The sequence below is a fragment of the Paralichthys olivaceus genome, chromosome 7 (genome assembly GCF_024713975.1).
Source record: "Paralichthys olivaceus isolate ysfri-2021 chromosome 7, ASM2471397v2, whole genome shotgun sequence".
Taxonomy (NCBI): domain Eukaryota; kingdom Metazoa; phylum Chordata; class Actinopteri; order Pleuronectiformes; family Paralichthyidae; genus Paralichthys; species Paralichthys olivaceus.
Window position 1 is genome coordinate 2,188,134 of NC_091099.1, and position 27,873 is coordinate 2,216,006.

At 43.9% G+C, this 27,873-nt stretch overlaps 1 protein-coding gene and 1 long non-coding RNA gene across 10 annotated transcripts; one reads left to right on the forward strand and one right to left on the reverse strand.

Annotated features, from left to right (window-relative positions):
- Positions 1–2,837: 2,837 nt before the first annotated feature.
- mical2b (microtubule associated monooxygenase, calponin and LIM domain containing 2b) lies at positions 2,838–27,277 on the forward strand. Of its 8 annotated transcripts, none has more exons than XM_069527934.1 (36): positions 2,838–3,235; positions 4,422–4,629; positions 5,327–5,443; positions 6,100–6,201; positions 6,601–6,756; positions 6,843–6,943; positions 7,902–8,159; positions 8,265–8,380; positions 8,839–8,965; positions 9,151–9,241; positions 10,698–10,845; positions 10,950–11,143; positions 12,586–12,680; positions 13,013–13,081; positions 13,214–13,342; positions 14,035–14,217; positions 14,338–14,586; positions 14,677–14,811; positions 15,097–15,573; positions 15,981–16,082; positions 16,232–16,324; positions 16,891–17,077; positions 17,220–17,293; positions 17,494–17,575; positions 21,469–21,603; positions 22,171–22,221; positions 22,851–22,963; positions 23,042–23,278; positions 23,412–23,581; positions 23,716–24,116; positions 24,199–24,278; positions 24,394–24,483; positions 24,737–24,830; positions 25,681–25,786; positions 25,872–25,945; positions 26,017–27,277. In XM_069527934.1, exons 1-36 carry the CDS (start codon positions 2,972–2,974, stop codon positions 26,244–26,246), a joined length of 5,538 nt encoding a protein of 1,845 aa, XP_069384035.1. In that variant the 5' UTR covers positions 2,838–2,971; the 3' UTR covers positions 26,247–27,277. The 8 variants fall into 8 exon arrangements, with proteins under 8 accessions (XP_069384035.1, XP_069384036.1, XP_069384037.1 ...); XM_069527935.1 differs by having other exon boundaries at positions 23,042–23,254; XM_069527936.1 differs by lacking the exons at positions 15,981–16,082; positions 16,232–16,324.
- Positions 6,783–16,129, reverse strand: LOC109640270 (uncharacterized). Of its 2 annotated transcripts, none has more exons than XR_011243382.1 (5): positions 15,903–16,129; positions 11,647–12,049; positions 9,132–9,391; positions 8,245–8,400; positions 6,783–7,180 (listed from the first exon to the last, which is right to left on the reverse strand). It is a non-coding gene; the product is annotated as an uncharacterized lncRNA (long non-coding RNA). The 2 variants fall into 2 exon arrangements; XR_011243381.1 differs by lacking the exons at positions 11,647–12,049; positions 15,903–16,129 and adding exons at positions 10,454–10,564; positions 10,643–10,768.
- Positions 27,278–27,873: the final 596 nt, after the last annotated feature.

Sequence of the window (27,873 nt, forward strand, 5' to 3'; positions counted from 1 at the left end):
CATTGCCCCCCCCCCCCCCCCCCACACACACACACACACAGTCTATGGAGACGGCTACCGTGTTAACTACTTCCTGCTCGAACAGTCGACCTCTCAGAAGTGGTTAGATATTGTACAGTTTTCAAATGTAGTGATCTTTCCCATGCACTTCTAGCTCCTCTCGATCTGTTTATACCAACACACGCGTTGTGTATCTTCCTCTTGACCCAGTGGGACAGTGGGAGTTACAGTACATGTCCGGTCATCAGCGCCAAACACTCAGTAAGAAGGCCGGTCAGTCTCTGGGTGTATCACATCTCCTCTTGCTGTTGGAATATGGACGAGGACTGATAAGATGAATAATGTGGCACAGATATTCTTATTTCCTTCGTTGATGCAGTTTTCAGAATGTTATACTCCAGTTGCACTCTGAACATGTTGAGTTACCATGTCTGGTTTTATTAAGTTGTCCGCTAGAGAACAAGAGCAATGCTTCGGTAAGTTTTCATCTGCCTATGTGTGGACTAAAGACCTAAGGGTTATTTGCGTGTGTATGCGTCTGTAGGGGCTAATAGTAATTGAGAGGCTACTGCCTGCTGCCAGTTAGCAGAGACCTGAGACCCCCATTGGGCCACTCAAAGACTTAAAGTGTGTGTGGGTGTGTGTGTGTGATAGGATGTGACTGGCACACAATAAAAGACCAATCAACTGTTGTCCTTATATAACACACTGTGCGTCTGAGATGCATATGTGTGTGTGTTTGTGTGTGTGTGACAGAAACAGTATCCTCCTGCTGGCTCCTTCAGAAGAGCAGATTCCATGACTGTAATAGTGAGAATGATGCTGAGCGGGTTCCAGCGATCGGGACCTGATACTTGACTTTAACAGAGTCGCTATCCAGGAATGCTTGGTATCACTTTCCGTTAACTCCGGAGTCTTTACAGTGTTTGGAAAAGTATTTTCATATTCAGAGATGAAAAGGTGAAAATCTAATTTGTGAGCCCTTCGTCCATAGACTGTAAATAAAGATGAACGACGTGACAGCTCGAAAAAACTGAAGCCAAACCATCTTGATTGCCCCCTGGTGGCTGGCAGTTTCACCCACAATACCTCCTTTGGCTTTACTCTCCCTCAGTGGACAGAAGGGTAGACGTGTTGTTAAAAGTCATCAACCCCCTACTCGCTCGCAGTGAATCCAGTGATCCCCTGCTGTGTCCGCACAGTTTGTTACCGTACAAGAACAGCCACTAGGCAGCTAATTTGCAAACGTGGGACAATGGGAAATATCGTTGGGACTCGTCATTGTTTTCTGTGGGGAAGAGAGGAATCGTTTATCACATATTTTGGGCTTTTAATATTTTTTTTTGCATTCCCAAAAAACCGTCTAACACAGGAAAGTGGAAAGATAGAAGAAAACATCACATGTTCCCTTGAAAACCTTCATCAGATGCTGGTTGAGTGAGATTAGACGACAACAGACGTAAAGAATCATCACAGTAACGTTGATTAACTTCCTCTTGTGTTAAGTTAAGTTTAAGTTGTGGACTTTGTTGTAAACCTGCTGTATATGATTTTTTTTTCACTCAAACATGCGTGTGATTGTTCTGGCGTCATTCCTGCAGCCACAGCGTTTTGAGCTTCTCCCATGACTGCTCGGCTGAACCCTTCTGAGAGCACGCTCACTCGTAATCCCATCAGGCGTTCAGTGGAGCTGCAGGAGCAAAATATCTTTGTTGTTGAGGAAAAAAAAAAAACGTGTGTGAATCTTAATTGGTGAACTCAGTTGGTTTGTCGTTGGACGGAGGTGCAGGTCTGCAAAGAGACGTGTGGTCAAGGCAGCGTGTGCGTGTCCCACACCTCATGCAGAATGCAGGACATGACTCTTCTGGCTAAATGGGGCAACATGTCGACCTCTGCAGTTTATTTCCAGTGCGAGCTGCAGACATTCCTCACATTTGGAATGTGACCTCTCCTTTATACCATTTCAATTTTTTCCACCACACTGTTTTTACAGAGATTAATGCACATTATGGCTGTTGCAACTCCAGCTGGAGTTAAATTCAGAGAGTGGAAAACAATGTTTGAATTACTTGATGATAATAAATCATTTTATCACAGTTCTAATCTTTTACCCGTCAGTAATCATCAGTTTGTTAGAAGTTACTGTGATTCAAAAATAGTGTGAACAGGTCAGAAATCAAGGTTTGATGTTAAGAATTGAATATTTAATTTGTATTTTATTTACCATGTATACTTTAATAAAATGCACTAACAAAATGTACAAAAGCAGAGCAAGTTGTAAACAAAATATATGTGCATATATTCACCTGTTTGAAGTCGTCTTTCTTATCTCACAAACTCGTGCTCTGTGTTTGCTGGCTGGTCATTAACCTTCTCTCTCGTTCACCTGGTCCCGGGCAGGTTTTTTGTTCTGTGGGCTCATTAGAGCTTTTGCTGTCAGCAGGTGCTGGAAATGAAGCTAATGAGAGTTCAGTGACTCAAAGAAGAAACTAACAATGGGTTGAAAGATACTGAACCTGTGAGTCTGGTGATAGTTACCTCTGCCAAGGAAGTTATGTGTTCATTGTTTTCTGTTTGTCTGCATTACTTAAAAACTAGTAAACTGATTTCCATGAGATTAAATTCAACTTCATTAAATCCAGTGGGGTGGATAAATGGGTGGATCCATGGGTTTTCCCGCTCACTTTCTTCAACATGCTGAAATACAGCTTCTCATCGGGTTTGTCACGAAAGGCAAACCCTCGGTCTTCAGAACCATTCACCAGCTACAAAGACAGATTTTATTTCCAGTCTCTTTTCTAAACATCCTCTTTGTTATTTGTTCCTTTCAGAGCCTGTTCAACATGGAGGCACACAAAGCATAGGAGTCTGGTACTGACAGTGTGGAAGGAGTGAACAGAAGAGGGAAGACGGAGAGGAAGAGAAGAACGGGTGTCAGAGGAGATCGGACCCTGGTTACTGTACAGAGCAGATGGGCGAGACAGAGGATGAGCGGACAGCTCAGGCCAGCCAGCTCTTTGAGAACTTTGTCCAGGCGTCCACCTGTAAAGGGACGCTGCAGGCGTTCAGCATCCTCTGCAGGCAGCTGGAGCTGGATCCTCTGGACTACAGCAACTTCTACAGCTCGCTGAAGGCTGCCGTCAGCTCATGGAAGGTCAAGGCTCTGTGGACCAAACTGGACAAGAGGGCGCAGCACAAGGTCTACAACCACAACAAGGCCTGTCAGGGCACCAGGGTAAGAAAGTTAGTTTTGTCGAGCTCGGTTTCCTCTCGGGCTCAGATGGTTTCAGACGGAAAATGGCAGCCCGGGCCACATTGTACTTCATGTGGCCGAGAAGGAATAGAAGAAGAAAAGTACTGTGAGAGAAGGCAAAACATATTGTGAGGGTTTTAGTTTTTTTGTATAATCCTGTTGAAAAACAAACAAAGAGGTTATTAGGACCTCAGCCAGTGATTGTTCAGAAAAAAAAAGTTTATACAAGTGGATTATTTCTGTATTTACATGTAAATACTTCATTAGTCCAAAGCAGCTGTCACATAACCTGAATCAGTTCATGAATTAAACTTTTCACACAACACAGAATATGACTCAACACCGGAGCTCCTCAGTTTGGGAGCTAAGACACAGTTCATGATGTCATCATATTTCATATTTAATGATGAGCTCTGTTGTACTGTCTGACCATGTCCCAGAAACATCAGTAGCGTGTTGCAGCGTTGTGCTGGAATGTCCTCATATCTGTAGGAAAAGATAAGAGGTCCGCCGGGAAATGAAGCCAGAGACTCGCTGAGGGAAGATTAGCTCAAATGGGTTGGGCTGAGGGTCGGCCAAAAATAACAGCTCAACTATTATCCCAGACATTTTTCTGTAGAAACGTCTATTTGAGGAAGGTACTGTAGCTGTGTGGGTGCTCCACTTTCTGCTTCTCTGTATCTGGAATCAAAATTAGGGCCGATGAGATGAGCAATTTGGGTGTTTTGTTTACTGAGTGGTTGGTTCTGTTAGAAGGGGGGATGACAGAAATCATAGTCCCATAACTGCCTCGTGCTCTAAACTGTCTAACTAACGTTTCCCAGATGACCGTGCCAGTTAATTTACACCAAAACTATAAAATGGTGAGGAAATGAGAGGTTGACTGTGATCACACACGACCTCTGAGATAAAGATTTCTCATCATCTCAACATTTCTGCTGCGTTTCCTTTCTTTTCCTTGAAGTCAGAAGCAGCAAAAGTTCAGTATTAACTTATTCCAATTTAAATTCTAGTTATCGATTTATACATTATTATATTACTGTCTCTTATGTTGTTGTCGTACCTTTAGTGAAGGTCTCAGAAACATGAACCCCATTGTACAGTGAGTTCAGTGACTATGTATAATTCAGTGCTCTGAGGTATTTAAACGTCTTTTCATCCCGCACAGTGTCTGATCATCGGCGGAGGCCCTTGTGGTCTGCGGACAGCCATCGAGCTGGCGCTGCTGGGCTGTAAGGTGGTGGTGATTGAGAAGAGAGACACCTTCTCCCGGAACAACGTGCTCCACCTGTGGCCCTTCACTATTCACGACCTCAGGGGCCTCGGAGCCAAGAAGTTCTATGGCAAGTTCTGCGCCGGCTCCATCGACCACATCAGTGAGTGTTTCTGGTTTAACTAAGACTCAGTGACTAAAGGCCCCCCTCCGTGACTCCTTGTGAGAGGATATTTCCCAGCAGTCAGTTTGTTTCCTTGGTCGGTTTCTCCCTAGTACTTTCCAGCTGCAGTAGCGTAACGGTGTCATGTATTAATATCTCTGCTGACTCCACGTCTCACAGCCCTGTCTCGTTACCATCTGTTCTATCTAGGTGCAAACGTCCCTTAATGGGTGGATGAAAAACTCCCTAAATATACCAGCTGCTGAGCTATAGTATAAACTATAATTATCTATTAACTGGATTAAATCTGACCCTGTGCCAGATCTTAGAATAAAAGTCTTATTTCGGCTTTTATTCTTTATTAAAACCAGAATTATGATACATCCTGGTTCTGTCAGGATTTTATTCAGGATCATAGACTGTAAATGAAGATGGACGACTCATCTCCGCTCATCTTCCTCCTGTTGTATAGAAATGAAGCAGGAATGTCTCAGATACGTGTGCAAGTTTGCAGAACCACAATGCAGTTTGGTAACACGTAATGTCACCAGCATCTCCAACACACGTTTGAATGATGATCTGTAATGCTCAGTAAAGTCGGCACAAGTCAACCCGGGTTCAATATTTAACGTTGATGTCTTGTTTCTCGAGCTCTGGACGGACATTTTGGATGTAAAGTGTGTGTGTCCTGCTCCAGGTATCCGTCAGCTCCAGCTGATGCTGCTAAAAGTGAGTCTGATCCTGGGAGTGGAAATTCATGTCAACGTGGAGTTTGTCAAACTTTTGGAGCCACCAGCGGAACAGACTGATGACAGTGAGTCTGCCTGTGTGTGTGTGTGTGTGTGTTATTATCTCAATGCTAAAGGGTCATGAGTGGCACTGACTCTCCTGCATTTTTCAGCTATATATGGAAAGCTCTCTGCTCACAACACATGTTCAAGTAATCAGAAATGTTCGTCGAGCGAAGACACGTTTTTGGTGACAGAATCTATAGTGAACGGTGGAAAATACAGAGGCCGTTGATCGAGTCACGATTTAGCTTTTTAATGTTCTGGAAATAAGGATCAGTTATATGTTGTCATGACACTTTTTCACTTAAACGCTCCAGGAAACACGACACAACCACAGAGGACAGAACGTGAGGTAGCTGCTTTGTGGCAGCTGAGAAACACTCACAACGTCATGTGGTCAGAGACAAGAAATAGTTTCCAGATCATATTTATTCTTGTCTGTTTTCCTCTTTTATTTACTTTTTCTCCTCTATTTGTTTTTCTCTTCTTTTAATTTGTTATTGTAGCTTTTAAAATCGATTTCATTGTCAGCTTTTTAATGTGTTTTTCCTTGTTTTCGTCTCAGTCAGTCAGTTGTATATTTCTGGGAAAAGCCAATCGATAAATCGGGCAGGGTTATATTCAGCATCCTATACAAGCCATGTATGTGACACATCATCCACCTCCCTGTCATCTCTAGGCCCTGGGTGGCGAGCAGAGGTTCAGCCTTCCAGCCATCCTGTCTCAGACTTTGACATCGACGTGGTGATCGGAGCCGACGGACGCAGAAGCACATTAGACGGTGAGAAAGATGCATAAACTTAGAGAAATCCAAACCTGAGCAGTTGAATGAGGTGTGGCCGTTCAAGAGCGTCTGAGGAGATCAAGTTTGGGACTGACCCACATTTTTTAGACGTTTTCTCTCCAGTCAAAGCACCATTTGTTTTTTTTTTTTACTTGAAATGAGGTGAAGTGTTACAAAGCTGCTCGCGGTCACTGGGTGAAGTATTTCCTGTTGACACAGTTTTTACTGGAAGCTTTTGAGTGTGTGTGTGTGTATGTGTGTGTGGGGGTTTAAGAACCGTTTGAGAGCTTTGTTGGCTTTCTGTCCAGTTGTAATTAATGCTCCACATGTTTGTGCTCATCTGTGTAAGTGTGTGATTTATGTTGTTATGATGTTTTCTTCATCCCTTCGTCGTAGGTTTCCGTCGAAAAGAGTTCAGAGGTAAGTTAGCCATTGCCATCACGGCGAACTTTGTGAACAGGAACACCACGGCAGAGGCCAAAGTGGAGGAAATAAGCGGCGTGGCCTTCATCTTTAACCAGAAGTTCTTTCTAGAACTCAAGGAGGAAACAGGTGAAGAGATGACACAGTACACAGCCTTCTGTTTTTCAGTTTTTTTGATTTAATCATCTGTTAAGTGAACATGCTCATGTTTTCAGGAATCGACTTGGAAAACATTGTTTACTACAGAGACAACACTCACTACTTTGTCATGACGGCAAAGAAGCAAAGTCTGCTGGAAAAAGGGGTCATCTTAAATGTGAGTTTCGAATGCACTCATTTACTTGTGCATAAAACCAGTTTGTCCGTCACACATAAAGCAGCAGCAGCAGGAGATTGTCCGGGTCAGAATCGTTCACAACAACAGGAACATTCAGGCAAGGGGTGGAGCCTGTAGAGCAGCAGGAGGCGGGACGTGACGTTTAAAAATTCTCCTTTGGAAAGATCAGTGTTTACAGCTCATCCACACCAGCGTCGGGCCTCATCACCAAAAGATCTGGAATCGCATAATTTTTCTAAGTTGGCATGAAACGTTCCAGAAAAGAGCAACTGACTCGGACCTTTGCGTTCTAAAAAACCAGCAGCACAAAGTGTCAGACAGCGATGTGTGTGTGTGTTCATGAGACTGATGAGCAGTTTATTGTGGCAGTGAGTGATGACTCTCCACAGGGGATGATAATGAAATAGACTCTAATTAGATGCTCTCACCTTTCTTCCATGTCACACACACACACCATGAGTCAGAGGTTTCTCCCTGTCCTCTACAGAGATTCAGTTTATAAGTGAGGTTATTATTATAGCTGCTGGACAGTTATCTGGAAATAAACACACACGGACGGACATGCAGGAAAACACTTATGCATCATTCACACACACACACACACACACACACGCTGATATCCTGCCTCGTTGTCCCCTCCGTGGTCTGTCTCATTTTACATGAGTGATATCTCACTGTCAGCGGTTTGACGGAACCATTACGCATGTGTGAGAAACCTCCTCGCTCACAATAGCTCACTGATTCAACACACTGACTAACAGTGTTTTGTCATTATGTTCCTCATGTAGTGAAACATATCAACCTACATATATATTTTAAATAACTCTTCTATATATGAACCTGACTAACTCTCAGTAGAGCTCTGATGACCCCCCAGGTTGAGAATCACTGATTTAACATGTCAGTGAGCTTCCCCCTCTCTCTCGTCTCTACACAGGACTACATAGAGACGGAGCGACTGCTGAGCCCTGACAACGTCCACCAGGAGGCGCTGCACTCTTACGCCCGCGAGGCCGCTGACTTCGGCACAAACTACCAGCTGCCGTCCCTCGACTTCGCCATCAACCACTACGGGCAGCCCGACGTGGCCATGTTTGACTTCACCAGCATGTACGCGTCTGAGAACGCCGCTTTGATCAGGGAGAAACACGGACACCAGCTTCTCGTCACACTGGTGGGAGACAGTCTGCTTGAGGTAATGACGTACCAGTGGGTGATGTGTGTGTGTGTGTATAATGTGTTGGGTTGTTTGACAGGAGCTTGTGTGCGTTCACGCTGACCTTGTGTTCTCTGGTCGCAGCCCTTCTGGCCGATGGGTACAGGCTGTGCTCGGGGTTTCCTGGCAGCCTTCGACACAGCCTGGATGGTGAAGGGCTGGGCACAGGGACGGAGTCCTCTGGAGATACTGGCTGAGAGGTTTGTTTGTTTGTCTGTCTCTGTAAATTAAAATGAGAAAGATAGAAACGTCTGTGAAACACTCAAACTACCAAAAAACGAAGATTCATCTTCACTTTGACAAAAAGAAAAATGAGACAATCCTCAACCTCAGTTTATTTTAGTCTGCTCATGCTTTCGTGTTTTATTTATAAACTTAATCATAATTTCCCATCAGCATTGAATTAGACCACGATATCTGTGTGGGTATTTCATGTGACATGAATATGAATAGCCTCATTATTACCAACCAATATATAGTAACAGTATTCATGTAGTCATGAGTTCAAATAAACTCACGGAACGTGTCAATACACTGAAATTAAAACTGCCTGTTTGTGTTTTGTGCCTTGAGTGTGACTCAGTATTTGAACCGTGAAGCTTCAGTATCTTGAACCTCACAGATACAGTTACGGTGTATTTGTCCTGTACTTCCTCAGGGAGAGTATTTACCGACTGCTGCCTCAGACCACCACAGAGAACATCAGCAAAAACTTTGAACAATACGCCATTGACCCCTCAACACGCTACCCCAACCTCAACTCCAGCTGTGTGCGCCCTCACCAGGTCCGTTCAACACTTATATACTAAATATACTGATGAGAGTAATGGTTTTTGTATCGCAGTTTTTGTAAATAAAATTACTAAATACTCTATAAGGATAAGAAAATAGGACTTTTTCTTATAGAACAATTTCTGTAAACTTTAAACCCTCTCAGGAGCATTTCATAACCTTCTTTCTTTCTTCTTAGGTTCGTCACTTGTTCATTGATGGACAAATAGACTCGTATAAGATGGAAAGAGGAGGCCCGACACGCCGCTCAGTCAACCTGTCCAGAAGAGGTGAGACTCCGACTGAACGCTCTTCGTCCACACACCCCCTTCCCCTCAAAGGTCTTGCTCTGGTGACGTCATTTGGAGCCAGAGGTCGAGGTTCCGCAAGAACATGCCTTCGACCAATCAGGAGAAAAGTTTCACCTCTTTTTTTGTCACCTGTTAACATGGAGGAAACTTGTATTATGAGCCATACTGCAGACAGCCACCGGGGGGCGATTGAGACGCTTCGGCTTCATATTCACCGTCTTTATTTACAGTCAGTGGTTCCAATAGACACGTTCACATCATCGTCTCTGTTTGTCATGATGCAGTGACGATGAAACAGTTTTACTAATCACCACAAACATTTTAATTTAAAACTAGGATGTCAGACATCCAGTCAGTGGTGTGTCGATGACGGACCGCGTGCATGTATCCTCATGTGTTTACGACCACGGAGTGTTCACACCTCCATAATGAACATATGACAGAGGCAACAAGTATCTATAGCCACTGTAGTGACAGTGAGGATCGGTGCCAACTGCTCAGGCGGGACCGTTTTCGGCTTTCATAACTCTCTGTCATGGTGTCATAGAAACCTGATCCTCCAGTGAGTCACTGGTGAGATTAGGTTCATCCACAGCTCCATTAACACTTCATGGAAGAGGGGTTTCTTTTGTCCTTATTATTGTTTTCACTTGTCTGTGTGGACAAAATAATAAAGCACTGACTCATTTTCACCAAATGTTAGCATGAGGTCAAGTTCAACAGAGATACAGTCCGAAAAACTCTTTTCAAGATATTTCTGGGAATAATCTAAACCTTATGTTGATTAGAAATGATTTACCATAATATAGTCAGTCAGTTTGGCTGTCAGATGTTTCACCTTGTTTTTATGTGATTGAATAATAATAATAATAAATACAAAACTTATCAGAAACACTCACAAACATCGGTTTGATAAGAACTAAAATGACAGAAACCATCTCTGAGAAAAAGTCATCTGTGTAGTTGAGTTCATTTCCCATTAAGATAAATGTTTGGATTTGGATCAACTCCTGAATATAGTTCACTGGAGAAATAAAAAAAACCTGACATTGTAAATGGCCACACCCTCAGATCCTCTTCAAGGGAAACTCAGCAACAGGCTGAGACACCTCGTTGCTAAGACAATAAAGCTGGATAACATTACACCCACACGAGGACCAAACATGACGCCACTGACAGACATGAACTGACCTGTTCTGCTCTCCGACTGATCAACGTCGCAGGCCCGAGGAGCAAGTCATTGTTTAATCACAACCTAAAGCTGCGTTAATCCGATGTGTTCTCCAGGAGAAACAGAACGAGCTGTAAACACACACTGACTTATAACAACCTGCTGTTTGAAAACAATGGTCTAATCCACACGTGCTGAATTAACATTACCTAACACAGTCTGTCCCCTGTTGTCGTGACCTGAAGTGCCGTTCCTTTCCTGCAGAGTCTGAAGTGCGTCCTGGCCGCCTGCTCACTTGGTGTCAGAAGCAGACTCAAGGCTACAGAGGCGTCGACGTCACTAACCTCACTTCCTCCTGGAGGGACGGCCTGGCCCTCTGTGCCCTCGTACACCACCAGAGGCCCGAGCTCATGTAAGAACACATGCACACAGATATGTGCACGATGTTCCACAGAAGCGCTATAAACACAATCTCACCTCACCTCCTCTCTCTCTCTGATTCTCTTTCCATCTCAGCGACTATGAGTCTCTGAACGAGGAGGACGTCGCTGGGAACAATCAGTTGGCGTTTGACTTGGCTGAGCGAGAGTTCGGCATCCAGCCGGTTACCACAGGAAAGGAGGTGGCTGCGGAGGCGGAGCCAGACAAGCTGCTAATGGTCCTCTACCTCTCCAAATTCTACGAGGCCTTCAGGAACTCACCGGTGAACGGTCAGTGTCAGTATCTGTGGAAGCTCTTCAGCATATATGAATATCAAGAATAATGATTTGAAACAAAATGAATTTACAAAATGACTCGACAATGCATGGACAGATGTGGCAGTAACCTCCAGAAGGGTTAACTTTTTGGAGCTGAACAAAAATCTGATCAGAAAAAACACATTTTACCGCAAATGATGTGAGAGTTGAAAGCTTCCATCTGTTCTATTCCCTGTAATGAAACATCGTATGATAAGTGAAGTCATGAAGAAAATACAGGAGCGGAAACAAGAAAACAAACACCACTGTGAACTACAGCCTCGAAAAATGACTGTAGACTTCAGTGGCACTTCACAACATGACAAAAAAGGAAAAGTGATTATTTTACCAAGTCAGTCCAGCGCACGTTAAGTGGATCCAGCGTCACAGAAAAGATGGTCAGACACATTATGTCGTGCACTGTTGGAGGCAGAGTTTCATCCTGACCACTAAAAGTATGTAATACTATACGTTACCAAAAGAAATCTGTGAAAACAAGGACGTTCATTCTTCTTCTGCAACAGAAAGAGCAAAATAGTTGAAGCTGTCTTGGCGTCTCGGGGTTGAAGACAGTTCGAGGGTAATAAAGTCTTTACATTCCAGTGAAGCTTGAGTTTTCCTTGTTGCATTGGCTGGAGCGGAGGTCCGTGTACTGTTTTATCCACCACGTGAGCTACAGTTGCACGTTACACAACCGTGGTCAGGTTGGTCTCCGCCAGAGACGTGACTGGTATGTGTGCTATGTGTCTGTGGAAGCTGTAGAACTGTGGAGGCCCTCAGCTCCGGTCACACCACCACCACCACACCACCACCACCACCACCTCTCAAAGAGCTCCGGCCTCATCCACCTTCCACTTCTGGTGCTGTGATGCTTGTGTCCTGCAGACAGAGAAACGCACACTGTGTCACACAAACTCTGAAACCCTGGGACAATGATTTACTACAGTTTGGCCAGTTTGGCTGCCTCCGTAGAAAGGGCCTCGCTCCCGATGTTAATATAAAGTATTTAAATATATAGAGCTCATTCTAGGGGGGGGGGGAATACAATAATACATACAATTCAGATGAAACACACCAGTGAGAGGTCCGTGGCCCAGTTTTTTAAATGTCCTATTTTTGATTTGAGCATAAAATCACAACTATGTAAAACAAACACGTTTGTATAACTGATTATTTTGTCATTTTCCGATTTTGAATTTCAGTTTTAACTGGTTTCCCACAAGTTATATCTATTATATATATATCTAATACTCAAATGTGTTTTCTTAACAACTGCCTTGGTTGTGGGTCAGTTGAAAAGCTGTCTCCAGGGGTTTAAGTTTCAATGACTCTGCAGATTTCCGTCTCCGCTCTCTGTGACAACATAAAATAAATGTTTCACGTTGTAAACCTGTGTGACTGTGTTTGTTTTCCAGGTGCAAGAGAATCCGATGAAAACAGTGAAGGTTACTCATCTAAAACCAACCACAAGCTGCTGAGCCTGCCTCTGCACAGGAAGAGGATACCCAGGGTAATATAAAGATCATCTGTAACTCTTCTTCTCTCACTCTTCATCAGCTCTTGACTCCACATTCATCACCGGTGCTCGTATTCACAGTGATAAGTGAAGGTTGAACTCACATAAAGCTGAAGGCCTCGTTTGTTATCTAATCACGAGCAGTAGCCGGCGCTGATTAGAGCGATTTTTTTTTTTTTTTCACGCGGACGCGTGTGAACAGTCCTGCGTGATTCACATGATTAGATTCCAGTCGTCCTCCCTTGTCCAGACGTATGAAATTCAAGAAGCTTTTCTACGGTTGAACCAGGGAAGATTTGTCTTTACGGTTGTATCCACTGTCACAGGAAGAAAAGACGGCGGAAGATGATTCTATTAACAAGAGACGACGAAAGGGAAACAACTACCTCACAGAGGTAAGACGACCAGGAGACAGATCATATAAGTCAGTGACATGTTGTCCTGAGTTTCTAATGAATCTGTTCCCTGCTCCTCTTTGCTCCTCTCACGCCTCTGTAATCCCCTCTGGGTCCCTTCCACGGCACCAGTTGTCCTGTCACAGTGCGCTACCTGCTGGTGAGGAAGGGGAGCTGCGGGAGAACAAGGTGCGCTCCATGGCCACTCAGCTGCTCGCCAAGTTTGAGGAGAACTCCTCCGCAGCACAGACACGCAGCAAGGTGAGTGACAGACGTCAGAAGCAAACGTTCGGACTCAGATAAGAGCTGGAGTTTCGCCCGTTTTTTAAATCTTCTCTTCGTTCCGTCTGAGCTCACGTGAGAAACTTATGTTTGTTTGGAGAAGAAAAGTCGACTCTTTGCTGACTGGAGGTTTTTTTTAAGTTTGATGTAGAAGAGTTTCAGAGATGAAGATCTTCCTGTTGCACGTGTCTGATGAATGAACACATGAAACACATGGTGACACATATTGATCTTTGTCTGCCAACAACTATTTACAATTACTTTACTATTGAAATATAATTAATTTAACTATTTGTGGTACTTAAAAAATATATATTTTTAGGACTTGTTTGTATTTTAGTAGTATGTTAAGTACTTTTTTAGTGCTTGAAGAAACAAGCATCTTTAAAATTGTATTTTTTATTATTTATTTAGACCTGTTTTAGTACTTTACTATTGATTCATTTATCTATTTAGAACCACTACCTGAAGTTTTTATGACTTTTTTAGACTTTATCAGTACTTTTAATACTTCTTTACGATTGATACTATTAGTAAAAAATTGTCCCTTTGGTATAAATGAAGTTCTCCCTTATCTTTGTGTAATCTACACACACATCTGCTACGATGCAGCTGCTCCATCATTCTTCTTGCAAACCTCTTCTCCTGATTCCCTTCCTTTCCTTTATCAGTCTGATGGAGACCCCTCTGATCCATCCTCTTCTCCTCCTCTGTCTCCTTCCACCTCTCCGCATCCTCTCTCAGAAGAGGAGGATGATGAGGGACAAAAGGAGGAGAGGGAAAACCCACGATTTGCGAAGCCCAAAGACACCCTTCCTCCTCCTCCTCTGCCCCCCACCCGCCCCAAGTGGCAGGTACGCTTCCCCCCGCTTTACTTTCACTCAGTCATTAGTTTGTACATCTTTAACAATATCTTTACCATGAACCCACATTCTCCTCTTTCCTCCTGCTCCTCCTCCTCCTCCTCCATCCAGCCGTCCGTCTACCTCCGCCTGCTGGAGAACTCCCCCAAACCCTCTCACCCTCTGAGCAGCTACAGTCGCTCCCCCTCCCCCTCATTCTCTAGGGGTCCAATAAGTCCTCCCCGCTCACCCAGCCCTACTGTCACCGAGCGTTACTACCCAGAACGCACCTCTCCTGACCTCGCACCCTGTCATTTTTCTGCTTCCTCTCCGTCGAGCGCTGATCCTCCCCCTGAGTGGTCAGACGAGTCAGCGCGGCAGGTGAACTTCAGTATTTGACATCACAGAAGTCGTTTGCAGCTCATTTTGAATGTTTCCTGTCCTCGCTCTGACCTCCTGCTGTTTCTGCAGAGTAAAGCCCACCATCGCTCCGGTAGAGAGTTTTCTCAGAGGAGCATAAAGGAGCGAGCCGGCCTCCTCTCCTCCATGTTTCCCGTGTCCCAGAAACCTTCTCCTGCTCTTCTTTCTCCTCCTTCTGGGTCACAGGTTGTGTATTTCACCAGCTACTGGCATGGACTGTTTTAACGGCTTTACTGAGTAAATGAATTTAACTTTTTAAATCGTATGTGCGAAGCCGATAAGAAGAAGTTCTTGAGATATGAGAGTCACATGCAGACAGAGATTATTGAATAGATATAACTTAGATATTTTAGTTAGTAATATTTATCTGCATTTTTGAGATCAGCGCTACTTCCCAACAAAGAAATACCATAAAACATAATTTCCACTCGTTTTTCTGTCTTTAATATCCGTCTAATTCCTCTTCTGTAGGTGGAAGTCTCTACCTCCTCCCCTCTTTCTTCATCACCTTCTCCTCCTCCTCCTCCTCCTTCTCTTCCTCCTCCCTCTGTATCTAAGAGCCCCAGCGTCTATCCCGTGGTCCACCCCGTCCCTGAGCCCACCGCCCAGGCTGGTTTCTCCTCTGTCTCCCTTCCCTCGTACACTTCTGGACACAAAGACAAGACCCGTAAAGATTCCTCCAGTCACTCATCTGACACTGACTCTGAAAAAACAGAGCTTATATCCTCCCCCAACGCCGGCTCCTCCAAGTTCAAGGAGAACTCCCCTCCGCTCTCCGATACCATGTGCGAGAATGGACATAGCACCTCGTCTTCACTTCCGGTTTCATTACCACAGAGGAAACTTGAGAACTCTCCGACCGATCGTAGAACTGAGCTGGGAAAACTCCACAAAACGGCTCCGGAGACTTTCGATGATGAGAAATTATCTGAACATGATCACATGAAGGTAACGCTCTCCTTGTGCCTTGAACAGACTCGTTAAAGATGATCTAATAACTACTAATATTAAAAAAGTAGTTAGATTAGATAAATATATATAACATCAACATCAAAATTAAGTAAATGTATTCAGGTAACTTAGCATAGATCGTCTTCTGTGAGGAAATAAATCATAAAGTACTTATACTCGCATACAGCACCCTTATAATTCCTGTGTCAAAACACTGGAAATGTTAATAATAATATAGATTCATAAATTATTCTCTGAGAAATCAATGAGAAAGTTTCTTCTTCTCATCTCTTTTACATTTATCCACTGTTCCGTATATAACTCACGGTCCAGAGGTCGATGTCACACTGGTCCCAGACGTTTGTGCCCTGCTGTAGGTAAACTGTGTTCTGGTGTTTGTTCAGTCCAACGGGAGCTGTGCTCTTGAGAACGTCAGAGGAATCGGTCACAAGTCAATCGTTCGCTCTGAGAGTTGTCCGACTGGAGCTGCTAGTTACAGTAAAGAGGTACTAGTTACCACCTCAGGCTGAAAACAGTCACAGTCATTCTAAGTGAAACTTGAAACAAACCCCCCCACTTTTCCTCTTCGTGACTCTACTATTGTTGTTTCCTCTTTCTTCTGTCCTCGCCTGTGTATCTGTGGCTTTGACATTAGCGCACGGTGGGAAAAGTTTCATCAGCCATAGATGCTAAAGCTCAGTTACTGGCCATCCTGTATGAGACAGACCACAGGCCCAATAGCACTCCGGTAAGATGCACGCGTGTGTCGCTGAAACTAATCCAACCCAGAGTTTGTGGCCTTTTTCTCGTTGTTGTTTTTTGCCGATGTCCTTTTGAAAATGGAAGTTAAGTGTCGGTGACTGTTGAGATCAAGCTTCAGAGGACAGGCTGCGTGTGCATATGCATCTTAATTACGCATCTTTGCGATTGTTGCTGCCGTTAAAGCAACACTGTGTGACTCTCACTCATCTGAAATACAACTGAACGCTGGATATTACCCATGATCCCTGGCTTCCTGTAACAAATCTACCAAGCTCTGTTTAGAAGTCTTCAGTCTCCTGCTGGACATTGGAGATAAACTCAGTTTTTTTTTTATTGACTTCTCAGTCGTACAGATTTTAGCTCGTTGCCTTGATGCATCTTGATAACAGCACTTTTTGTCTATGTCTAACATTTCTCATGACGCGTGCAGCTGCTTTTAACAGTTTCACCACTTTTTTTGTTTTGTAGTTCTTGCAGGTTTCTCTTGGAAATGAAACCCTAAATAAAAACCTTCCCCTGATATCACTGTAACCTCGATCTTTCTCACGTCAGTGCGTGGTGCGTAAGGACTTCTCTGCCGGGCTCGGCGGCAGCGACATCTGCCACTTCTGCACCAAGCGAGTGTACGTGATGGAGAGACTGAGCGCCGAGGGCTATTTCTTCCACCGCGAGTGTTTCCGCTGCGACGTCTGTAACTGCACCCTCCGACTGGGAGGACACACCTTCGACTCTCAGGCGGGTGCGTTTGATTTACCGTAACTGTAAATGCTGCGACGACGACTATGGTTTGAAAACGTCCAGTGAATTATCAGAAACACGTTAGCCTCTTTTTAAATATAAAGTTTATGGATGATTCTTATTTTAGTGTGATTCCTTTGCAGCAAAGTTCTACTGTAAGATGCATTACGCCCAGCGTCAGTCCTGCTCTCACTCGGACAGGTTCAGGAGGAGAATGGTAAGAATCACTTCACTTGCACACGAGCAATAAAACTAACTTGTAGATGTCAAATTACAAAATGAATGTTTGGTATGTTTTTCAGTGCAGCTTCGTTGAAACCACACTTATTTTTGCAACCACACTTTTGTCTGTTTAGTTCAGGATTTAATTATGAATTTGATGTATAATACAAGTCTCATCAATGTTTCTTGATGCAGGACGACCAAAACCGCGTCACACCCTTGTCGCTGGACGGTGGGAGCTACTTGGAGACGGGCAGCGGCCAGATCCATCCCCCAGGTACCCTGGTTTCCTTGCTAAGGCGAGGCCTGAGCTGGCCGAGGCGTGCCAGCCGGGCCGTGTGTGTGTTGCCTCGACGGCTGTTGGAAAGTGTGTGTGAGTCTGCCTCAGTTGTGGGGTCCCACGTCAGAAGCTACTCACATGACTATGTGTTCCTGTACGAGCTGCTGAGCCTGGGCTGTCCTCTGCTCTGCATGATGCACGAGGTGCTGGGACAGATCTACCAGGAGCTCTTTTAGGAGGCGGGACTAACGAAGGGCTCAGTTTAACCTGATAGGAGCAGATTTGAGTTTGTTCTCTTGTGTTGCCCCCAAAACCAATGAATCAACTGATAAACAGTCAATTTGGCACCAAATGACATCTTTACTTGCTACGTTTCCAATTGTTTATGGTCATTTTTTACTTTTGTGTTTTTGAAATCATCAGTATTTTGTAAAGCAACTTAAATAGTTGCAACACAAGATTAACTTCCACAGCTTGTGTCCTGTGCCCGGGGTTCATGGTCGCTGTCGGTCCACCGCTCTTGTCTGAGCAACCAATCAGACGCTTCCTGTAAAAATCTGTTACCATAGTAACCTGGAACACGCCCTGGGACTCTAACCTTTCAGAAACCGCCTGTGTCCATGTCACTGAACTAAACTGACGTGGGATTGATCCTTGTGGTGTTGTGACGTCACGCTGACTGTGACGTCTATCGCCTGCTGCACCTTAACTCACCCACGGAGACGTGCAGCGGAAATGCCAAAACAGTATTTTTTTTTTTTTTTTCCTATCAGTTTTATTTCAGGGCACAGATATTTTGAATATTTAAGTAATAGGTCGAAATAATGACAAAGTAAATGTTTATGTATTTCTCGTCTTTACTTTAAAACTTCTGTTCGTCACACGAGGACCCACGTTTACTTTTTGCAACAGAAAAGTACTTTTGTTTGCAGTAAAAATAATTATAAATTCATTTTGTGCCTTTATAATAAGACAGAGGGATTTTTTTTTTTTCCCTTGATGAGAATCTGTACAAACATTTCTCTTCAATCATTCCAGGCTGTTTCTCCTCTTTTTACTGAAAAGAGCAAAACACCACCGACTGAATTTATCTGACTCAGTGAAGATTTTTCACTTTGTGGTTTTTTTTTAATTACATTTATTTCTTTTATTTTGTTTTTTCCTGTGTTGTCAATGATTCCCGCGGGGAACTCGTCTCTGGCCTCATTGTGTTACTATGGGGATCCGTTCTTAAGATGCACCGACGTGATCTTTGGTTTCTCCTTTATTTGAATGTCCTGTCCTATTACATGAACATTTTTTTTCCCCACTCTCCATTTTCTATTTCCTCCGCTCCTCCCACATTTCATCCATTTGCTTCTTTCCCGAAATTCATGTTCCTCCTTTTTTTTTTTTTTTTTTTTGTTCACTTCATTTTGTTCAGTCTGTTTTTAAGTTTCCAATGCTGCCCCTCTGATTGGCTGCCAGCGGGGGAAGGTGACGATTGGACGGCTTCAGTCATAAAATCTTGTCTTGTTGCTTTTTGCATTTGGCTGCCTTTGTAGCTCCGCCCCCCCTCCCCTCCTCCCCTTCTTCCTAACCCAGATAAACCAATCGCAAACCAGCATGAATCTCGAGCGTGGCATGCGATAAATACTAAAGGTTGACATGTAGCATGGCGATACGTTAAACAGGATTTAAATATTATACTTACAGTGAACAACTAGCGTCAGATTTTCACCTCCGCCACCTCAAAGTTCTCATGCTTCCTAAAATAACTCATAGATAGAAGCACATGTTGTTTGCGGTCACATGTTCGAGTTAACTCCACTAACATGTTGTGCTGTGTTTCCTCCGTCGCCTCCCTGACACCAGACATCCATCTAAACCCAACTGAATTCAGTATTTTCCTCTCTGACGTGTTGTCCCCATCGACAGCCTCCGTTCTTCTCAGGCCTGTAGACGGTAACGTGTTTGTCCACGTGTCTGTGGTCTGTCTGTGGTTCCCTCTGTTTCAGAAGGACGCCCCCCCACATCTGATCCCCTCTCCAGATCTCTCTCATGTTCCTCCTAGACTTTGCTCAGGAGATCCGCAGCCCCCATAGCCTCTTTTTGCACACTGCCAGATACATTGTGTTGGCTGTATTGTGTATATGTCCTGTAGTTGTGCTCATCGTAAGTCTCGTCACAGCCTTGCTGTTTGTTTTCTATATGGAAAATTACTGTAAAATTGCTTAATTTATGATATTTATAAGCTGTAAATATACTAAGAAAATAAATCGATTTTGATTTCATAAATAATTTGCTTCGTCCTTTGTTGCCAATTAACTGATTCAGAGAACCGGAACTGATTGATTCAAGTTAATCATGTCATTTATTTGTTTAACGTCACAGCCACATCGTGATCTTCTAACAAAACAATTAACAACTTCATCCAAACCAATAAAATCCTTTCACCGCCTCTGCTTCGTCGATCTAACGTCACTCCGACGCGTCATCGTCACAATCACAGCTTCCGTTAACTCCACGAATAACATCGGTGCTTTGTAACATCTGACGAGAAGCTGAGCAGAAGCTAAAGCTCAGTGAGGTTGTTCAGCTCAACCTTCGTCAAAAAACAAGATAACTGTTTAACGTAGCTGCAAAAAACAGAAGAATAACATCAGACTTTACGCAAAAGCTTATAATCAAACATTGTTCAGCTGAATCGAAGTTGATGCATCTGAACTGATGTTATCAGTCGACCTGAACAGAACTGAAGTGAACGTCAACTCCTCCTGTCGGCTTCCTCATGGGCTGGTGGGTCTTCTCTGTCCTTTCCTCTGGTGACGTCTTCTGGGGGGGGTGAGGTTTTTAAAGGAGACATGTTCTGCTCATGTTCAATGTCGATCATTTGTGTGAAAATGTTTTCGTGCTCTAACGTGACCTCTAACCTGACGAGGTGTTTCAGGAGCTTCAGTGGTTTCAGACTTTCACACACACGACTAGAAGGAAACTCAGAGGGCACACACCTCCACCGAGGCCAACGCTCTATCCCACCGTGTCGAAGCAGAGTTTCACATTGATGATCTGGACGGCAGCTGCCCGCTTTACTCTCGTTCGCCCCGCCACAGTTTCATAATGAACGAAAAAGGTTTCTTACATAAGAAATCTGTAACTGTGTGTGTGTTAGAGATTAACCCTGTGAATGCAGTTGTTCCTCAAACACGGGAACTTGCATTTCACTTTAGTCTGTGACCTGTGAGAGTCTGTTACTCGTCATAGATTGAAGTCATTCTATGTGAAAGGCTGCAAAGAGAGTGGAAACAAAAAATCCTGGATCCGTATCTGCACCAGAATTGAATAAGTTCTTTTCTGACCCGTACTGCTTCCTCCCGCCGAGTTTCGTATTTTGCTAAATTACAGACAAATGAAATGAAAACACAAACCTCAGATAAAATCCAAAATAACCCACTCGAGAGAAGAAACACTGAAAAAGCATCATGTGTCTCCTTTAACGTGGAAACTGACCTGAGAGTGAGAACGGTCACGTTACTGGAAGTTCTGGTTATTTAAAGTTTGTTTCAAGACATTGGAGGATGTTGTTGGAAGATGCTTTTCTGTGAGTACTCTATTATGAGCATGTCATTACTTTATCAGTGCTTGTTAAAATATATTAATACTTCATTGAGTAGAAGTACACTGTTTGTAATGTTTTATTCATTATTTTATTGTGTGAAAAGTAAATTAGAATGTGTGTATTTCTTCGGTACCTGCCGCTCACGCTACACTGGTTGTTTCTGATAATTATTAGTTTTAATGAAATGAATAAAAGAGATGCATGCATGTCATTTTTTTATTTTTTATTATTGCATGTTAGCTTAGCATCGATTTAATGTCAGAGAATAACTGCGTACTGTTATTATTTGCAGATGCAGCTCCCAGTTTGCACTCGGAGCAGTTTGACAAATGTCAGAAACGACTTCCTGACGACACAGAGATGGCTGTCGAGGCTCTGGAGGCCGACACCGCAGCGCCTCAGGGCCAAAGCCACGACGGAACCAAAGGTCGGTGCGGCTCCTCCACCGAAGCATGTGGTTTAGATTTCAAACCCCCGAAAATATGCAGTAAAATATGAAGCTCTGGTTTGAAGAAACCAAGAAAGTGACTCAGTTGTTTTTCCTCAAAGCTTAAAACAAAGACGCTAATGAGTTTCAGCTTCTGTCATTACTGGAGAACACGACATTCCCTGAGGGAGAATCTCAAACTGGCTGAACCTCCTCTTATCCTCGTTGTTGAGCTTGTGACATATATCGTTATTATACTATAGATGTTTTGGTCTATTCTTCAACTTGTGCGATGACAGACATTGAATTTATTTTGGCGATGCAGAGACACGTATAAGGGAGTAAAAAAGTTCAGATAATTATGTATATATATCGGCCGATATATAAATATATGTTTTTATAATAAATGATTCTTAATATGTCATCATGAAACCCTTGTGACAAAGAAGTGTACTTGATGCTTGATATTTTACAGTTTAATCACAGACTTAACGTCTCATTAGACGCCGTATCCAAACCTTCCTGTCTCTTTATTTAGTTTCTGGTCTCTGTCCTCTGTCTCCGCAGATCATTCAAGCACCAAACAGAACCATCGATGGAGAAAGAAGATCAGAGCGAGTGAGTAACTTTGATTTTTCATACGTGCGTCTGTTCATTGGTGTTTTTATCTTCACGTTCATATTTGTAATTTTATTCTCAAAGGAGAAGTTTCGGCCGTAGGATCTGAGGAGAAAACTCAATTTGAGTCTTTATTGGTGTTTTTCTGCGGCTTCAGCGACAAAGTACACACAGACAATATACACATGTGTACTCTTTATACTGTACACGCAGTGCAAATGTATGTATTAGGTTATAAATTATATAATTGTTATCATCTCAAGTGCCTCAGCAGCAAGGTACAGTTGTAATGCTACATCTGAACCACTAGAGGTCAGTATTGGTCTCTTTTCAACACATGAAGTAAGTTTCACCGAGGTCACATCTGTGCAGCTGTGAACAAAACATCTGTCTCAGTCACTTCTCGTCACAGGAGATCGAACCCGCTCACCAGAGAACAGACGCTCAGGGAGTGAAGGAGGAAACGTTCTCCTCGTTCACACTCACACATCAGACTCCTCCTTCTCACGTTAGCGTTCTACTGCTAATACTCATTTTATTCTCTTGTGGTCTGTAGTTAACTGATCCAGTACTTGTAGTATTTTATTTTGAATAATGTCTGTTGTGTGTGTGTGTGTGTGTGTGCGCAGCCTTCCCTCTCCTCTTCATCAAACACTTCCAGAGACGATCACCTGTGGACAGAGACGCTCCAGAGACGGTACCTGAGGACTTTGAGGAGATCACAGCAGCAGAAATACAAACTGTACGTCACACATTATTCAGATCTGTTGACATTCTGACTTGACTTCTTCCGGCGCTGACTCTGTGTCCATCCACTCAGACCTGCGGTGGAAGTTTGAAGACGTCAGAGCCACCGAATCGTTCGGAGAGAAGCGAGAAGAGTGAAGAAGCTGCCGCGACAACAGTTTCCCCACCGAAGACTCGATTAAGGATTTCTGTTGCTGACAAAGAGAAGCTGTTAAACTGGGACGTCGGGGTCACACCTGAGGAAACTCCCCTGAGCACAGACACCAAACCTCCGCAGCAAGTCCAGGTGGAGTCTCTACATGTTCATCAGGTTGTTTTTAAGAGAAGAATAAACCCGGATCTCTTAATCCGCCTCTTCTACAGCGTGACAGAGTCGTGATGTAACGCAGGTAAGATGAATTAATTCCGCTGCATTGTTTTCTGCCCTCTGATGTTTTTATCAGGTGCCGGCAGAGACGGGAGCAGATAAGCCTCACGCAGAGTCGGGCCAGGACGGAGAACCGTCCCGGAGCCAAACCTCCTCCCACTCAGCCTTCCAGCTCATAGCCAGTGCCTTCAGGAGGACGTTCAGTGCGACCAATCCCTCCAGTGGCTCCAACACCGCGGTCATGATGTACGTGTGAAACACTTTGTTCATGAGAACCGGAATCACTCTGCCTTCTGCAAAGACAAAGAGAACTTTGGGTCTTTTGATTTTAAATTCAAATTGAATGCACAGTTTTTTTTAATTTGTCTCGTCTTCACCAGGAGACATAAACGAAACGGCCCCCTCAGGCAGAGGCCCATGTCGGAGGGAGCGTTCAGCTTTGGCTCCCTCTTCAGTTCCATGAATCAAGAGCCATCCAGAGAGGAGGAGGAGGAGGAGGAGGTGGATGAGGAGGAGAAGCCTAAAGTACGGTGGGCGTCTGCAGGGGCCGATCCGTGGGGGGCCGGGCGGGATCTGCCCTCGCTGCTGCAGCAGGTGTCCCTGAAGAGCCGCAGAGACTCCGGAGGGCTGTTTTCTGACGACATGGGCTCGCTGCCCCGCAGGAGGCTCAACCTGTTCTCCTCCCTGAGGCTGAGGAAGAGGGAGGTGTCGGAGAGCGAGGGGAAGGAGCAGGAGGTGCAGAAGGAGATCAGGACCATTCTCACCAACCTCAGAAACAAAGGTCAGCGCAGATTCCAGACACATTCAGCTTGTGGAAAATATATCTAACTTTATTACGATCGTTATTTATTTATTTTGTTCAGCCTCCAGTCAACAGACTGTTGAAGCTCCTTCCTCCAGTGACGATGAAAATGAAAACCCGCGGCTCCGTCAGAGGTTTCAGGTACCGATCGTGTGTTTGTGCTGTGAGACGACAGTGCAGCTAAATGTCTCCGTGTTAACAACTCATCTATTTATACGCGTTCGTCTCCTGAAATGACTTGTACTTCCTGTCTCAGCCGTGTCCAGAGAGACAGAGGAGGAAGCAGGAGAAGGTCGTGGCTCAGCAGACGAAAAGGGAACAGCTGAAGAGACTTCACAGAGCTCAGGTGCTTTTCTTCTTCAAGCTGAAGGAGCCGTCAGTGGCCTCACCTCGCTGGATGTTCACGTCCGCCTTGACACAGACAAAGTGAAAATATCCAGTGTCAGACTGAAGAGCCGTTAGCTGCCACATCATCATCGTTTCACATTTTTTAACATTTATCTGATGGATAAAGATTTACTCCTGTCACGTTATGGCTTTGTGTAAATTGATCTCGTTTGATTCATGTGTCATGGAATGTGATTTTATGAATTGTCCAGGTGATTCAGAGACAACTGGAGGAAGTCGGAGAGAAGCAGAGAGACGTCGAGGAGAGAGGGGTGACGATAGAGAAGATGATCAGAGGAGAAACTGGTACAAACAACACGTCTGCACACAGACCACAGATCTGTGTCTCAGAAACAAAATCTGAAATGTTGAGAACAATGAAACTAAAAATCAAGACGCTCCACATTTGAACAACTTTATTTTTATAAAATTATGATTTTAGTGTTTTAGCAGCCTCAGACAAACATTTCATTAGAAGCCCTCTACTATGTGCAATAAAACAAATGTCAATAACAAATACTGTGATTTATTTTCTTACCTGATATTAGATTTGAATTCTCTGGTTGGAACCTGAAAAACTCTCTTGTGAAATCACACCTTCCTCCCGTAGAGAGAATTTCTCCCGACGTTATGACTTTATATAGTTATAGAGCCACTAACACTCGCATGTCACCTGAACACCTCGTTTCAATCTTTAAAGCGCCTCGGTGGTTTTTTTCAGCTGTGAAACCCTCGTTCTTCTTCTTCTTCTCCTCTTTAAGTGCTGCGCCCGCACTTCTCAGGCCATTCAGAAGAAAGCGTTGCATTGTGGACTGGTTCTGGTTAAAAGCCTCGACACACAGTTAATGGCTCCACTCACAATAGACACTGACACTTTATAGATGCTTCTTTCTCTTTTTTCTACAGTACAGAGCTTTTGTTTGTGCTCGAGTGAAGAGTGAGGTCGTGTGTGTGTACGTGTGTGTGTACATGTGTGAGTGTGTGTGTCTTTTTTTATTTGTAATGTGGCTAATTGACATAAAACTGAAATATTTTGCTCTTTCTTCTCCGTCCTTCCCTCTGAACCCTGCTACATTCATTCATCTCTGCCTCTCCACCTCCCTCAATCCTTCCATCCTCTGTCGCCCTCCTTCCACGCTCTCTCCTCCCCTCCCAGAATCCTCCCAGACGGACGGTGACGAGGCCCGGCTCTATCAGTCCTGGTTCAAACTTGTTCTGGAGAAGAACAGGTTGGCTCGCTACGAGTCTGAACTCATGATCTTGTAAGTTGCGGCGTCAGATCACACACAGACACAATTCCTCCTCCTCCCCAGATGAGGAGACTCAGTGTTCTTCTCCTCCTCTTAGTGCCCAAGAGCTTGAACTGGAGGACACACAGAGCCGCCTGCAACAAGACCTGCGATGCCGAATGGCCATCGAGGGTAAAGAAGGAATATATATATTATTATATATATTTATATAGTATGTAGTTAACGTCCTCCTCTTCCTCCAGATACGGAGAAGAGCGCCTCTGAGCTCCGAGAGGAGCAGCAGATGCTGTCGGAGATCATGAGGACGGTGGAGAAACGAGACATGTTGGTGTCTGTGCTGGAGGAGCAGAGGCTGAAGGAGAAGGCCGAGGACAGAGACCTGGAGAGTCTGGTGCTGTCCAAGGGCTACGAGCTCCACTGGGCCCCGGCGGACGACAGCTGGGGGCAGGAGAGGCTGGAGTGTGAGGGTTGAGTGTTGCAACACCATTTTTAAAGAAACTGAATTTTACCACAATGGAATGTCGTGAGGATGGAAAACGTCTCGAAGACGACAGCGAGGCCTCACTTCTCGTTCACGTCCGGCCGAGCGCAGACACTGAAGCTGATTTCACAATCGGGTCCGGACATTTTCCAGCGTTTGAGTTTCTCCTGTGAAGCAGCAGCAGCAGACCGTCCGGGTCCGACTCGTTCACAAGAACATGTTGGAGCCTGTAGAGCAGCGGGAGGTGACAGCACATCCACACCGGCATCGGCCCTCATCACCAAAAGCTCTGGAATCTCCTCGTCTTCTTCACCCTGTGAATTCTCCACACATCACCCCACTGCATTCTCACATGGATTCACTCCGACACTGAACCAGGGGGTCGGGAGGAGACGTTCCAGAAAAAAGTCTGGAGCCAAAGTTTCACATGTTTGCATTGTCACATATAACATTTAAACACCTCATGAACCAAACTGAGGCATCAACAGCTGCTTCTCGTGCTTAAGAGCTCCGCCTTCGTCCTGAAGCTCTCAGTGTTTGTCACGGAGCGAATTGTTTTAAGTTTGTGTCACAGAAACAGAGTTGTTCACTGTTGGTCACTTTGTGTGAGTGCAAGACCTCTTGTGTGTGTGTTTTAATCATTTTTTTTTTTCTCACTTTGTGCTTGAACACTGTCAAATAATATTTAAAGGTATTTACACTCGGACACTAATGAACGTCGCAGCTCCAGATGTGCAGGAGATTCCCTCTGAGCTCCTGTAGCTGCTGTCGGTCGAACTGTGATCGTCCTGCTGCGCGAGACGACGTGGAGGCTCGTCGTCCTCATGGAGACGAATATCGTGTTTACGTGAATCTTAAGCCTCGAATCAGGAGCAAACACTTTCTCCTTCGGCTTTAAAACGTTTGGTCATGATGTGAATTAACAAAACACTAAATCAACAGTAAGTTATATTTTCATGTGATGTTTCTGTGCGTTTTGGTTTTATGCTGCTTCAAATCTTTTAATAAAAAATAAAAATGAATTGATGATTGTCTTTATTTTTTTACTGAGACTCGATCGGAAGACTCACTTAGCATTTATTAATTTATTCAGTTTTAATTTAGATTTTCAAAATGCTCAAGAATTAGATTAATAGATAAATTTGAGAATAAATAAAAAGAAGTAAAAAATACTTAAGAATAAAATAATTTACTGTTAAAATATATTTATTGAGGGATGTTTAATAAATATTGTACATTTATTCATAAATACAAATTGTATTCTACTTCTTTTTATTTATCCAACTTTTGATTTTATTCATCTGTCTTTTTAAACTTATTTTACAACTTTACTCCCTGATCAACTTTTTCAAACTTTTGTTTCATGTTTATTTCATTTTTTTCTCCTTATGTCTTTTTTTAACAACTTTATTTACAAAAGCAATAATTACAAAGAAATTCTCACTTCGTGCGAATCAAACAAGTGTTAAAAACATGTGTACCTCCTGCAGCCACCAGGGGGCGAATGAGAGGCTCTGACTTCACATTTATGAAGCTTTTCACTTTCATGTCCTCCAGTCTATGTTCCTGAAAGCCCTTGATCGCCCCCTGGTGGCTTTCTGTCGTATAGGTCATTACC